The 14,570-nt window shown below is 39.7% G+C and overlaps 1 protein-coding gene across 1 annotated transcript; it reads right to left on the bottom strand.

Annotated features, from left to right (window-relative positions):
- Window positions 1–1,593: 1,593 nt before the first annotated feature.
- Window positions 1,594–10,726, bottom strand: LOC135932170 (zinc finger protein OZF-like). The gene is made up of 5 exons (XM_065469529.1): window positions 10,664–10,726; window positions 9,366–9,498; window positions 3,330–3,917; window positions 2,826–3,245; window positions 1,594–1,625 (listed from the first exon to the last, which is right to left on the bottom strand). The coding sequence occupies exons 1-5, from the start codon at window positions 10,724–10,726 to the stop codon at window positions 1,594–1,596; spliced, it is 1,236 nt and encodes a 411-aa protein (XP_065325601.1).
- Between the last annotated feature and the right edge of the window lie 3,844 nt (window positions 10,727–14,570).

Here is a 14,570-nt window from a genome sequence, read left to right on the forward strand (position 1 = left end):
TTATTCTATTCTATTCTAACAAGATTTTTTTAAATTTTCATTGTAAGTGGGCTAAAGCAGTTAATTAAAAGTAGTCTAACATAAATGTAAATGCTGTAATTTGATTATTTTAATAAACCATGTGACTTGGATGGATTCGATGCTGGCGTGACCACAGTGCACACGTCTGATGTCGCTCACAGTGGTCCAAGGGATCGCTCAGAGAGTTTGTGTGTTCGCTCAGACACATTAAAAATTAGAGGGAACATTGGTGGGCATGGCGAAAATAACAAACAAAACACTCAAGAAATGAAACCGAACTGACTGAGAAACAAAAAAAGAAAATACAGACCTCTTACCTATCTCTCTAACCTAAACCTAAAAGCTTTTTTTTTTCTCTATTTTTTGTTTAAAAAGGCTTCCCAACCCTACAGCTCCTCGATCAAGAAGAAAATGTCTATTTACACTTTTTACAATGTATACAAGAAAAACAAGCTCTTCTCATCACTGAAATGTGGTCAAACGCAGCACACCACTAAACACAAGACACAGGGCTAAATGAACAGCTTGTTTGGAAGCAGGAAGTAGGCGGTGCCGCTGGTCTCGAAAGGTGCCACTTTATAGCCAGCTTCATTCCATCCTCAGCCAGTGGTCCGTCTCCATCTGGAACTTACATAAACACAAACAGAAAAAACGAACAACACCACCCTCAAGTGTGAGGAGCACAGACAACACACAGCATCATGACCTGGGTCATAAAAAAGTGAATGGCATGTATCAGTTATCAGCCTATTTATTAGGTCAGATCTTGTCATATTACAATCATCATCAATAATAGATAGCTCAGTGAGGTAAGTGAAGTGCAGCCTGCATGATGTAATAAAATAATAAACATTATGAATCAGCATAACACCTGTCAGTTACTTCGTTTCAGGACTGGCCTATTTTGGTTCTGTGGAGAAAAACACTTTTGAATTTGCTGCATCAGATGTGGTCTGGAACCTGTACGTCAGTAAGATTAGTGCTTCCAGTGACTGTGAAGGTTGAACCTAACTCAGATATCAGTGCAGTTTAGACGATTCCTGAATTTTAAATTAATGAAGATTTTGATACAAATTGGTGTTACTGAAGCTCTGAGAGGGAGGGGTGTGTTATTTAATTAAATTGCACGCTAGTTTAAATTCATGTTGGGTACCTCCTGTCATGGTCCTGGGTCTGACGACTTTTTACAGTTTAGGTAAACTGTTTTTTACAGTTTAGGTTATGCTTAGTTTCCTACACACCTCTGCGGTTTCTGTTTGTATCTCCACCTTCTCAATAAAACTCTCCTACATCTCAGCTGCCAGCATCTTGGGTCCTAGTTAAATTCCACACAGCTCACCCCACGAGCCATGACACTTCCTAAGGAATTGTTGACTGCATTAATTAAGTCCACTGTGATGTTTAATTGGCTAACTTAATCTGAAAATACCATCGCAGATTTGTTTGAACAATCTGTCTTCACGTCACTGATGGTGGTATAGAAAAGTCTTAGACATGCTCTTGGCAGACAGGGGAGGTGTGTGTTCAGTGTTTGCTATTATTTGCTCCACTTTTGTTCTGAAACACACAACTTCAGGAGACATTGATGGAGTACGGTTGAGGACCTGGAAATTGAGGACGAGAATCAAGGAAGTTAGCATGATTATCCACTTGAATGTGTTGAATCTTCCTGGCCAGTTGATCACCAAAAGGCAGATCACACGAAGCCCTGTTTAACAGCTCGTTTGGAAGTACTGTTAGTTTTTCAAAGAGCAGCGGGATTGTGGGGTCGCAAATTTTAAAGGCTTTGCAGAATTTCTATAGGCTGGAAAGATGTTAATTCAGGCTTTTGGAAGACAATTTAAACTAAAACACAAAATTTACAGGAGATGAGTGAAGTGTGATGCCAACAGTTTTATTGAACATACAAGATTAACAAAGATTTAGAAGAAAGAAAAGCCCACTAGGGTGTTTGCCATAAGCACATGCAGGCCAAATGCCAATCAAGATAAATAAAGATGAAGACTCCCGGGACTCTTCTGAGGTCCTTTTACAAAACAACAGCTGGGTATCAACAGGTGCTCACATAACAGTAGTGCAAGCTATGTTAAAAATATAAATAATAAATGACCTAAGTATATGGGTCACAAACAATACGAGAACTTGGATCAACCCCCTAACATTGTCATTCCCTAAAATATTCCCTTTCCATCTACAAAGCACTTCCCATTAATGTCAATCCAGTGTATAAATTCATTAAAAAAAACAAAATCCCAACAGGAGTTCTGGCAGTGTGCAAGTTAGCAAACAGTTCACACAGTTAGTAAACTCTTTTAAACACCTTCAAACTGTGAACTTCAGAGAAAAAACTGATTTCAGTAAAGGCTACCGCTTGTACACGGGTAGTTTTTTTAAACTAATATTTCCAAGTGTGATTCTGAGAAATAGTTCTTTTATGCCAAGACCCAAAAATATCTCAAGCACTGTTGAGGCCATGCCAAAGAAAATGAAAAAACTTCAGTAAAGACAAAGCCCATAAACAATAAAAAATGACGTCAGAAAAAGGTGATAAAGGTGCACACATTTTATGTTGTGAGACGAACAGTTTTTCTTGTCCATGTGTGAAAAGAGAAACTGAGCTTCCGAAAACCTTTTCAAAATGAAGGGGTTTTTTTTTTTTTTTTCGAATATTCATTTTTAAATGATCCAAACACTGTTTATGTGTTCTACCATCACCATTTTCTAAGAATGAAACTTAGCATGTAGCATGGTTTCCGAAATGCATTTTCAGCTGTACTAAAGTAATACAGAATGTGGCTTCTCACCTGTGTGAATTTGCATGTGTCTCTTCAACTGACCCTTATCAGTAAATCTTTTCCCACAGGTGCTACAAGAATGTGGCTTCTCACCTGTGTGAATTCGCATGTGCATATTCAAGTGACCCTTAAGAGTAAATCTTTTCCCACAGGTGCTACAAGAATGTGGCTTCTCACCTGTGTGAATTTGCATGTGTATTTTCAAATTTGATTTTACATTAAATCTTTTCCCACAGATACTACAGCAATGTGGCTTCTCACCTGTGTGAATTTGCATGTGTCTCTTCAACTGTCCCTTATCAGTAAATCTTTTCCCACAGGTGCTACAAGAATGTTGCTTCTTGCCTGTGTGAATTTGCATGTGTGTTTTCAAATTTGATTTTACATTAAATGTTTTCCCACAGATACTACAGCAATGTGGCTTCTCACCTGTGTGAATTTGCATGTGTGTTTTCAAATTTGATTTTACATGAAATCTTTTCCCACAGGTACAACAACAATGTGGCTTCTCACCTGTGTGAATTTGCATGTGTCTCTTCAAGTGAGCCTTCTGAGTAAACCTTATCCCACAGGTGCTACAAGAATGTGGCTTCTCAGCTGTGTGAATTTGCATGTGAATCTTCAAATGACGCTTCTGAGTAAATCTTTTCCCACAGGTGCTACAAGAATGTGGTTTCTCACCAGTGTGAATTCGCATGTGTTTAGTCAAGTCTGACTTCCAAATAAAGCTTTTCCCACAGGTTCTACATAGCTTAGCTGTCTTGGAATTTTGAACTGACAGGCCTGATACGATTTGCTCCGACTTATTTCTGTGTGAGTTACCATCCTTGCTTTCATCCTGATCTGTGTCAGAAGAGTTGTGAGAAAGGCACTGGTCACAGCATGGTTCTGATTCACTGTGGTCACTTTTTTCACGAGATGGAAAATTTGCAGTCTCCTGCATTAGTACAAGCGGTTTTCCCTCTTCAGTGGTACTGAGTTCCTCCTGTTCCCCTTTAATCTGTGAAGGATCCTCCTGGCCTAAACTGGAGTTCTTCTCCTGGTTGCAGACCTGCTGATTTGTGAGCCCCTCCTCATCCTTACAGTCATATTGTGGAAAATCTGAAGGGACAAATCAAAAAGCATACATTTTTTGCCTTAACCATTAGCAAATCTCCACATGGTAAGCATGTTGCTTAGATATACCAATGAAAAGCATGTTGTGGGGAAAAACAGTTTTGGTGACTCAGTGAAAACCATTTTGGCTGCTCATTTACAGACTCTACAAATAATATAAAGAGACCATCTACGATGAAAAAATAAAGACGATATATAACCAAACAAAACAACAAAATCATATCCCTGAAATTTTTTAATCAAAGTGCACAAAACATTTAAAAGTTTATTTAAAATTAGTTAAAAACTTTACAGGACACTCACTGCAGGATTTCTTTTTGTTTATTTTTTAGATTAACCATTCACTGCCTGAAATTTGGGGAGAATGGGAGGTAGAACCTTCACCTTTCAGGTCCTTCTGTGGAAACAGCTGCCAGTTTGGATTCGGAAGTCAGACACCCTCTCTACTTTTAAGATTAGGCTTAGGTCAGTACTGTTGGGGCAGGTAGCATTCTCTTAAAGTCTCTTTGTATGTTTTACTGTCTGGTGGCCTCTTGTTGGTTTACATTATGGTTAACACTAGAAATACTGACTTTTTTTTTTCTGGTGCAAGTCCCTACCACTAGATTTACTAACCCCGCGCAAATTTGCGTAAATTCCCTGAACCTAACACCTACTAGCACCACAATATATAAATATATATTAGGGGTGCAACAATACATGTATCGGTATTGAACCGTTCGATACAGTGCTTTCGGTTCGGTACGCATATGTATCGAACAATACAAAGTTTTTAATTTATTTTATCAACTTTTCTTCTGACGATGCTGTCTGTGTTGAGAGCTCAGTGGATCTGCGTTCGACTACTCCGCCTAGGCTGCACTGTCGAGCGCAGCGCCACTGAGCGCAGCGCAAGCTAGTGAGACAGAAGCTAAGCTCGTTGCAACATAGCAACTGCCTCAACGCTACCCGAAATTGAACCTTCCCCACCCTCATTCAGATCTGGCGTTTGGAACTATTTTGGTTTTCATGTGAAGCTTGACCCTGATGGTAAGCACGTCATGGACAAAAGTAAAACAGTATGTCGGATGTGCCACGCAATGCTCAATTACATTGGTGGGAACTAGTGCGTTAGCGCAGTTAGCTCGTTAACGTGTTGACGCTGTCCAGCCCCACGCACGGGGCAATCCGTGGTAACTCGTTAACGGTGAGTTGCCGCGTTATGATTTTGACGTCATTTTAACGAGATTAACGCTGACAGCACTAGTGGGAACTGAAAACGAATATGACTGCACATTTACGCCGACATCATCCTAGTGCAAATACAAGTGGAAGCAGACAAAAACAACAAGCACGCATGCTACAGACTTTACCTGAGTCATTTAGACAGCCGTTAGCACATGATTCTCCTTATGGGGACCTGATATGTTTAATATGCTGCTGAGAATATACCCCAGAAGAAGCGTATATTATAGCTTTTATTTTGGAAAGAGCCATTTCTCTGTAATAAACTCTCTTTTCCAAAGATGAGTGATGTTGAGTCTGTGTTTCCACAGGCCCCGCTAGCTTAGAGACTTATTCCTCATGAAGAACACAAGACAAAACAGAACAACCGGTCATTACCTCGCTAGCGAGGGAGAGTTTGGTCAGAACCAGGCAGTAGAGCAATGCTCCTCACCTGTCTCTAGCCCAAGTCCTTCAAAGAGCAGCTCTCCTCGTAGCCTTTTTATTGACATGACAGTTACAATACACAGCACAGCACAAGCACCTCCCACCATAAAACCCCCCAATGGCTCTAAGACAAGGCACCATGTGTGTGTGTGTGTGTGTATGTGTAAGCACGTGTGTGTGTGTGTGTATGTGTGTGTGTGTGTGTGTCATGGGGGTCCGTTAGTGTGACCTCCTGCTCACCAAAAGGGTCATAAAAGCAGGAAGCTTACAACACAAGAAACAGATCTTTCAGATAGAATTTATCTACAGGGTGGGCCATTTATATGGATACACCGTATTAACATGGGAATGGTTGGTGATATTAAAGTCCTGTTTATGGCACATTAGTATATGTGAGGGGACAAACTCCTCAAGATGGGTGGTGACCATGGTGGCCATTTAGAAGTCGGCCATCTTGGATACAACTTTTGTTTTTTTAATAGGAAGAGGGCCATGTGACACATCAAACTTATTGGTAATGTCACAAGAAAAACAATGGTGTGCTTGGTTTCAATGTAACTTTATTCTTTCATGAGTTATTTACAAGTTTCTGACCACTTATAAAATGTGTTCAATGTGCTGCCCATTGTGTTGGATTGTCAATGCAACCCTCTTCTCCCACTCTTCACACACTGATACCGCAGGAGAAATGCCAGCACAGGCATCCACTATCCGTAGTTTCAGGTGCTGCACATCTCGTATCTTCACACCATAGAAAATTACCTTCAGATGACCCCAAAGATAAAAGTCTAAGGGGGTCAGATCGGGAGACCTTGGGGGCCATTCAACTGGCCCACGACGACCAATCCACTTTCCAGGAAACTGTTCATCTAGGAATGCTCGGACCTGGCACCCATAATGTGGTGGTGCACCATCTTGCTGGAAAAAACTCAGGGAACGTGCCAGCTTCTGCAATTTCAAATATCCAGTGGCCTTGAGGTTTCCATTGATGAAGAATGGACTATGGACCCACTATCGTTGTACCCCATATGCCACATCAAACCATCACTTTTGTTGTTCCAACAGTCTTGGAGGGATCCATCCAATGTGGGTTAGTGTCAGACCAATAGCGGTGGTTTTGTTTGTTAACTTCACCATTCACATAAAAGTTTGCCTCATCACTGAACAAAATCTTCTGCGTGAACTGAGGGTCCTGTTCCAATTTTTGTTTTGCCCATTCTGCAAATTCTGTGCGCTGATCTGGGTCATCCTCGTTGAGATGCTGCAGTAGCTGGAGTTTGTAAGGGTGCCATTTGTGAGTAGCTAATATCCGCCGAAGGGATGTTCGACTAATGCCATTCTCCAGTGACATGTGTCGAGTGCTATGCTGTGGGCTCTTGCTGAATGAAGCTATGACAGCCACTGATGTTTCTTCATTAGTGACAGTTTTCTTGCGTCCACATTTTGGCAAATCCAACACTGAACCAGTTTCACGAAACTTAGCAAGCAGTTTGCTAACTGTAGCATGGGAGATGGGTGGTCTCGTAGGGTGTCTTGCATTGAAATCTGCTGCAATGACCCGGTTACTGCGTTTACCAGATATCAACACAATTTCGATCCGCTCCTCACGTGTTAACCTCTTCGACATGCCAATGGCTGTGAACAAAGAGAAACAGGACTTTAATATCACCAACCATTCCTATGTTATTACGGTGTATCCATATAAATGGCCCACCCTGTACAATAAAACCCACGTCAGCCTCCCCCAATACCAAATTGGCTGCAGAGGTGGTCAGGGTCAAAGGAGTGGCTTTGATCCTACTGCTTGAACTAAAACTTTACAAATTTAAGAAACACAATGAGAACATTCAACAATTTGACTTAACAAGTGATTTCTCGATCAGATAGATTTCTTTTTTTTTTATTATTTTGTTGTTTCAGCAACATTAAATTTAAAAACTGTACTTTTGAGTTAAAATATATATTTATAATTTTAATAAATGACAAATTAAAAAGGCATGAACATATTTTTGTATCGAATAAATATCGAACCGTGACACCAAAGTATCGAACCGAACTGTGAATTTTGTGTATCGTTGCACCCCTAACATACATACATATATATATATGTATATATATGTATATATATATATATATATATATATATATATATATATATATTCTACATACATATATACACACACACATACAAACACACACTATATACATATATACACACACATACACACACACACATTTATACAGAGGTCACGGTGATAATTGAACAAAAAGCACAAAGATCAAATGCTGACTGGATTTGTTTTTGCTCCATCTCCTCCTTAAACATGTTTTTAACATTAGTTATAATTCAGAATTGGCGACTGAAACAAGTATGGCACATACAAACATCAGAAAATAAAGACTCGATAGATATATCCTCACTAAATCAAGTCTATGTTGAAACTCCGAGAGGTGACAGTCAGCAGGGGTTATGACAGTTGTGTACCGGGACCCACGCTTTGTCTGCGGCAAGCACTTGCGAGCCGAGCAGGTCTGTCACATGTGTGTGAAGGTTCTCAGTCATCCAGGTCATCGTAGTCTAAGGAGCTTGGAAAGAAAACATCTGGACTTCTTTATCGTCTTCACGGAAACTTAAAAGTCCAGACGCTTTTCTTTCCAAGCTCCTTAGATGGACTATCACACACTTTGCTGTGAGACTAGGCTGGGCAGACATCTCCAAAATCATCGAAGCACTTTTACAAACAGGCTCTATCTTGACAAACCGACAAGATATCTGAAGATTAAACCACTACATTCACTGCTAAAAAATATTAAAAGTGTATTTGGTGACACACAAATAGGGTTTTTCAAAGTACAGTTCAGTTATTTTCCACATGCCGGTTGTTAGTGTGGAGAAGGACAAACGGGGCCACCAGGCTAAAGCAATGGTTTTGACTCGATCAGCGTTAACCCCGCCCCCTGAGTTTGATGGGTGAGGCTGACAGATAAAATAAATTCATGACCAGCCAGAGGTCAGGACTGTGAAAAAGAAATAAATAAATCATGAAATAATTAATTAAATGTGTCAAGAAATAATTAAAATATGAAATAAATAATTAATTAATTAAATGAGACAAGAATTTATTAAATGTGTCAATAACTAATTACTTAAATATGTACTAAATATGTATTTAATTCCAATTTTAATTAATAATTGATACATTTTATTCATTATTTTATGGTGTATTTAATTAATTCATTTTGGCAGTCCTGGCATTCCACAGCACTGTCCACTTTTCTGCAATGACAATGCAGATTTTCCACTTGTGGGACTAATAAAGACAGATTTGCTGTGTTTGTGCGTGTGTGTGTGTTGTTGTGCAACATTTGCATTTCTTTACTAGTAGCTCAGATCCAAGGCAGGCCAAACCTCTGTGTTACAACCTTCAGAAATGCCTGCCGTATCTATACAAAAAACACACATTCACAATATATGGATACACAAGTGTGCTTTATTTTAAAGTGTTGCGAACTTTACAGCGTTTGCAGATCCCGTGTCCATTATCCCTGCATTTGGCACAGGTGAATTTCTGACATGTTGCACAGGTAAACCTGCTGCGATTCCTGTTGCAGCTCTCTTGCACTGCGTTGTCTTTACAGTCCCTGGCACAGCAGCTGCAGCAGCTTCAGCAGGTTCAGCAGCCTGCCACTGTGCTAGTATTTCCTTGTGCTGCATGAATCGACAACAAAGTTCCTTAGCTAGAAGACTCAGAAACAATCTTCTTTCGCTTGTCCATCCTGTACATGCCTTGTACAAAATGTAGGCATTCATCTTCGCCGGGTCCAGAATATTGTAGAAAACCACTACTGGCCACCTGCGTGTTGCTGCTCTTACGGAATACATCCGCGCCATTTGGTCCAACAAGTCTACACCACACTGTAAAAGCAGAGAGAGAGAGTCATGAGTATATGGGTTAGGGGGTTAAGGGTTAGGGTTAGGTCTTTGCTGACGACACAAACATTTTTTGCTCTAGTGATGATCTGCAGAATTTATTGGAGGATATGATTAATGAAATAAGTGAAGTGAAGTTCTGGCTTGATAAAAACAGATTATCATTAAATTTGAATACATCTAAACTTATGTTATTTGGAAATAGTAGTTTAAATACAAATGCTAAGATTCAAATAAATGGTGTTGATATTGAAAGAGTCAGTGAAAATTAGATGAAAAACTTAACTATAAAACCACATTACATTCACTTTTTACTCTTCAAAAAAAAAAAAAAAAGCTATTCAAATCATCCACAATGCAGGTTATAGGGAACATACAAACTCACTATTTTTGCAGTCTGAAATATTGAAAATTGACAATCTAGTAAAATTCCAAACAGCACAAATTCTATTCAAAGCAAAAAATAAAGAACTGCCAGGTAATATTCAGAGTATGTTTGTTTTGAAAGAAGGAAGTTATAATTTAAGGGGTTTTTGCAACTTCAAAACAGGGAAGGTACGAACTACAAGAAAAAGCTTTTGTGTTTCTGTTCATGGAGTGAAACTGTGGAACAGTCTGAATATGGAATTAAAGCAATGTGCAAATATAAAACAGTTCAAAAAAAGAGTTATAAAAATATGATCTTCTCGAACTATAAAGAAAGGGAAAATATTGAAATTATGTGAACGTCCCTATTTAAAAAATATATATAAAAAAAAAATCATGATTGGATAGTATAGGATATAGTATATCAGAAATCTGTTCACTATTTTTATTACAAATTATATCAATAAGGAAGCTGACTAAATATTAACTGATAATTTATGGCAAAGGGGTGGGATCAAATAAGTGTTTACTTCTTCCCACTCCCTTTCAACATGTAAATGAATCAGAATGGTAGCAATATTGAAATGTATTGATTTTCGTATAATATTTTTTTGTCTCTTATTTTCTTTTCTAAATGTACCTGTATATTGTTTACATGTTTGAAATAAATAAATAAAATAAAATAAATAAATAAATAAAATATGCTTTTTTTTCTATAGGCCTGTATAGCACACATGAGAAAACATTGTAGCACTGGTGTAAAATTATACACACATTCACATACCTTCATGTGGTTATAGTCAGTTATCGTGTTGGGTTTCCTCTTTCTGTCGTCACCGATCGTCATGTCTTGGTGCCTTGAACTTGAACATACAGTCTTGTTTTTTTTAGGTGCATAAATTGTCAAGCAGACACTGCCACTTCCAAGCACTGAAGTGGAGAATACCTTTCGCTGTGCAGTGTCACAGGGAAGTAAAGGAACTGTCCGTTGTGACATTTCTCCCATCATCCAAAAACGCCTCCATCAGTTTCATGACCACGTTCTCTGCCAGCCTCTCTCCCTTCTGACGACTGGGGTCCTTTCCCAAGTTAGGAGATGTATTGGAGACATATTTGGTCTCCAAATCCGTGGCCATCCAGAACTTGATCCCAGATTTGTCTGGCTCGTTTGCGATATACTGTGTGGATGGACAACGAACCTTGGTAGGGAACAGCTGTTCATCTATGGTCATGTGTTCTCCTGGAGTAAAACTCTTAGCACAGTTCTGGTTGAAGCGTGTCCAGATGTCGGAGATTGCCGCAAATTTGTCTGTTTTCACCCGTTCTGCCCGCGTGTCCTTGTCATCAAATCAAAGGTGTTGCATAATTGAAATGAATCTATCTCGGGGCATTGTCTCTTTGATTACTGGCACCAGAAAACTGTCTTACCAGCAATCCACAATGGCACCAATGAGACGCATGATTGCTCTTACAAACAGAATTGAAATGAATGCCATCAGTTCATGAATTGACAAATTCCAGTCCGGCTCTGTTCTGCGGGCTTGATGGACCGTACACTCCCTGATGGTCTGCCGCATTCCCACGTCTAACAGCCAAAGGACGCTTTGGAGCACACTTGTAATTTTACGCTGTCGGAAGATAAACAAATAGAGAATGGTAAATTTATATGAACCCCACTCTAAATGGCTTTATATAAATATCATACGTACTATGGCAATGACAGACCTTAGCAGACTCTGTGGGTCCAGCTTGCGCAGTGAAGCACGAGCGATTTGCTACTGCACTGGGCATTCCAATGTCCTCCTCTGCCCACACAGTGCCGTCTTTTGCCGTGTGGCTCAGACAGGGCTTCCCAGTCCCACGGTGCCTCATCTGTGGAGGCATGTTGGGTTCTTGTTCCGTCTCCTTTTCAGATTCTTCTGAGGAGGTATCAGTGGCCTGCTGCACAAATGAAACCTCTCCTCCATCAGAGTCTGCTTCATCCATTTCCTGAAGCAAAGCCAAAGCCTGTTGCGCGGAGAGGTTCTTCCTGCGAGGCAGCGATACGGAGGCGATCCTGATGTGCGTTGTCAGAAATGCGAAGAAGAAATGATTCTCCCGCCTGGGTCTGTCTGCTTTTATGCACAGCACTGTGCTGTAGTCATGCAATGCCACTCCCTCACATACACAGTCACAATGGAACAATGGAAGATCTGTGCTGAGAGTCAAGGAACTCCATTGCTGAAAGCTGCAAACAGACTATGACACAGACAGACAGACTGTGTGGGAGAGTAACCTAAGACAAAAGGCAGAGAGATGAAGAGATGAACCAACCTGGAACTGAGGGACAGAATTTATTTTTTATGTTTTCTTTTTTTATGTTTTGCTATTTTTAAATGAACAGGCAAAGGAGAGAACATGCAAAGCTGGAGAGATCACACATGTCACTCATGTCATTGTATTAGCAACTTTTCATTCTGTTTTCACACATTGTTTTTATAAATAAAACATTCTTGTGTTTCCATATATTGTGAATGTGTGTCTTTCATATTTGCAGGTCAGTCAATGTGTGGGATATTTTGTATAGATACGGCAGGCATTTCTGAAGGTTGTAACACAGAGGTTTGACCTGCCTTGGATCTGAGCTACTCTGAGTAAACAAATGCAAATGTGCCAGGCCTCAAAGATAATGGGTGGTTTGCACAACAAAAGCAGGAGGAGAATCGAGCTGAACACCTGCGAAAATCTCAGCAGGGGTGAATAACACATCGGGTTAGTAAATCTAGTGTTAAAAAAAGAAAGAAAAGAGAAACAACATAATTTTAAAAAATGTCTGAAACTCAAGAGGTCAGAAATTCCACCAAGCTGAGCGTTTTTAAAATCAGGGTCACACCTATACTTCTCTATAGCTCGTAAACATGAAGCAAAGACAGCGCTCTGTATGTTGCAGACATTCATCAGCAGCTGCCTGCAACAAATCCTCCGTATCCAGTGGCCAGAGAAGATTACAAACTGTGGACAAGTACAAACCAGGAACCATTAGCAATACCACTTCTGAGAGAAAGTGGTGCTGGATTGGCCACACAATCAGGAAGTCCACCAATAACATCACTACACAGGTCTTGTGCTGGAATCCAAAGGAACAGAAGAAGAAAGAAAGACCCAGAAACACATGGCACAAGGACACACCTAACATAGTGTTGTGTGGTTTGCTAAAAGCTTAGTTTCAAATCAATATATTTTATTTTTAAATTGATCGTTCAGTCCTAATGGGGATAATTATGTTATCCACAAAAGGTTCAGTGGATGTACTCAGTCATAATGTACAGGGGCGGCTCATGAATTTTTTCATATGGGTGGCCATATGGGGGCTACTGAAAACATTGAGATGGCACACCAAAAGCATAATTTAAAGTTTTTTTTTTTTTTTGTTTGTTTTTTTTTTTTAATATGCTGTTGTCAAATATAGGTCACTTAAAAAATGTGGCCAAAAAAAGAAAGAAAAGTATTGCATGCCTAGTTTATTTCCTGTTATTAAATTTGATATTCACAGTAAATGCGCCTGCAGGTGCAGGGGCGCAGCACAGGCGAAGGAGTGACGACTGCAATTTGTGAGGGACAAACAAAGTGACACTATGAATGACAAATATGTATATGCAGGAATAAATAACAAGCTGATGTTTCAACTCATTGTAGGGTGTCTTCCTCTCTCTTGTACTCAATTATTTCCAACATAAGACAGTCCTGACAGGGCGGACTAGACATTTTGGCTCTTAGAATATTATGTCAGTTTCCTTATTGCAGTTGGTCTTTAAATTCTTCATGTGCCCCTATAAAGTATATCGGAGGTCTGATTAGGATCCAACATGAGTTAGATTTCTTAATACAAAACTGAATCTATCTATTAAGGTTTTGCATACCTATTCTGTGCAACTTTACTTCAGGGTTCCACATGATGCCCAGCTCCTGCCCGGTCCAGACGATGCCGCTGTTCGTTTCCTGCTTCAGTGCAAGCTGCTCTTCTTCCTGATTGGTGGAGATTTCCTCCTGTTCCTCTTTAATCTGTGGAGGATCTGTGTCCTGCTGGTCCAGACTGGAGTTCCTCTCCTGGCTACAGACCTGCGGGTCATCCAGATCCTCATTTTGCTTACAATCATGTTGCTGTGGGAGGTCTTGACGGACACAACACACAAGAAAAAAGTTACACTGTGAGCATCAGGGTTCATACGCCTTTTTCAGGGTCAAATTCAAGCACTTTTTAAGCACTTTCAAGGTCCCTTTTCAAGCTTTTCCAGCACATCCCCCCCCCCCCAAAAAAAGAATGCATGTTTCAATTCGCATCACCTCAGTAGGACCATGTGAAAATTAAAACAAATCATCCTAGGTGAACTTAAACACCTTTGTTCCCCTTTTGTTAAGACAGAAAAACACACCAAACAAAAATACTGCAAAAGGAAACAGTCGCCTTATATACATAGTGTATAAACTCAAAATACACATTTCACTTAAAAATTAAGATGTGAAAATGTGAACAAATCAACTTGTTAGAGATATTCTTCTCCTCTTGAAACACCCCCCCCCCCCCCCCCCCCAAAAGAAATAAATAAGTCTTCTCATCAGATATTGATGCTTCTTTCCTGTGTGACAAAAAATAGGAGACAGATGTTTGTTTGTTTTTTTAAGTTAATTCCCAATAAAACTGTTTTATTGCT

The sequence above is a fragment of the Pelmatolapia mariae genome, linkage group LG18 (genome assembly GCF_036321145.2).
Source record: "Pelmatolapia mariae isolate MD_Pm_ZW linkage group LG18, Pm_UMD_F_2, whole genome shotgun sequence".
In the NCBI taxonomy this organism is placed as follows: domain Eukaryota; kingdom Metazoa; phylum Chordata; class Actinopteri; order Cichliformes; family Cichlidae; genus Pelmatolapia; species Pelmatolapia mariae.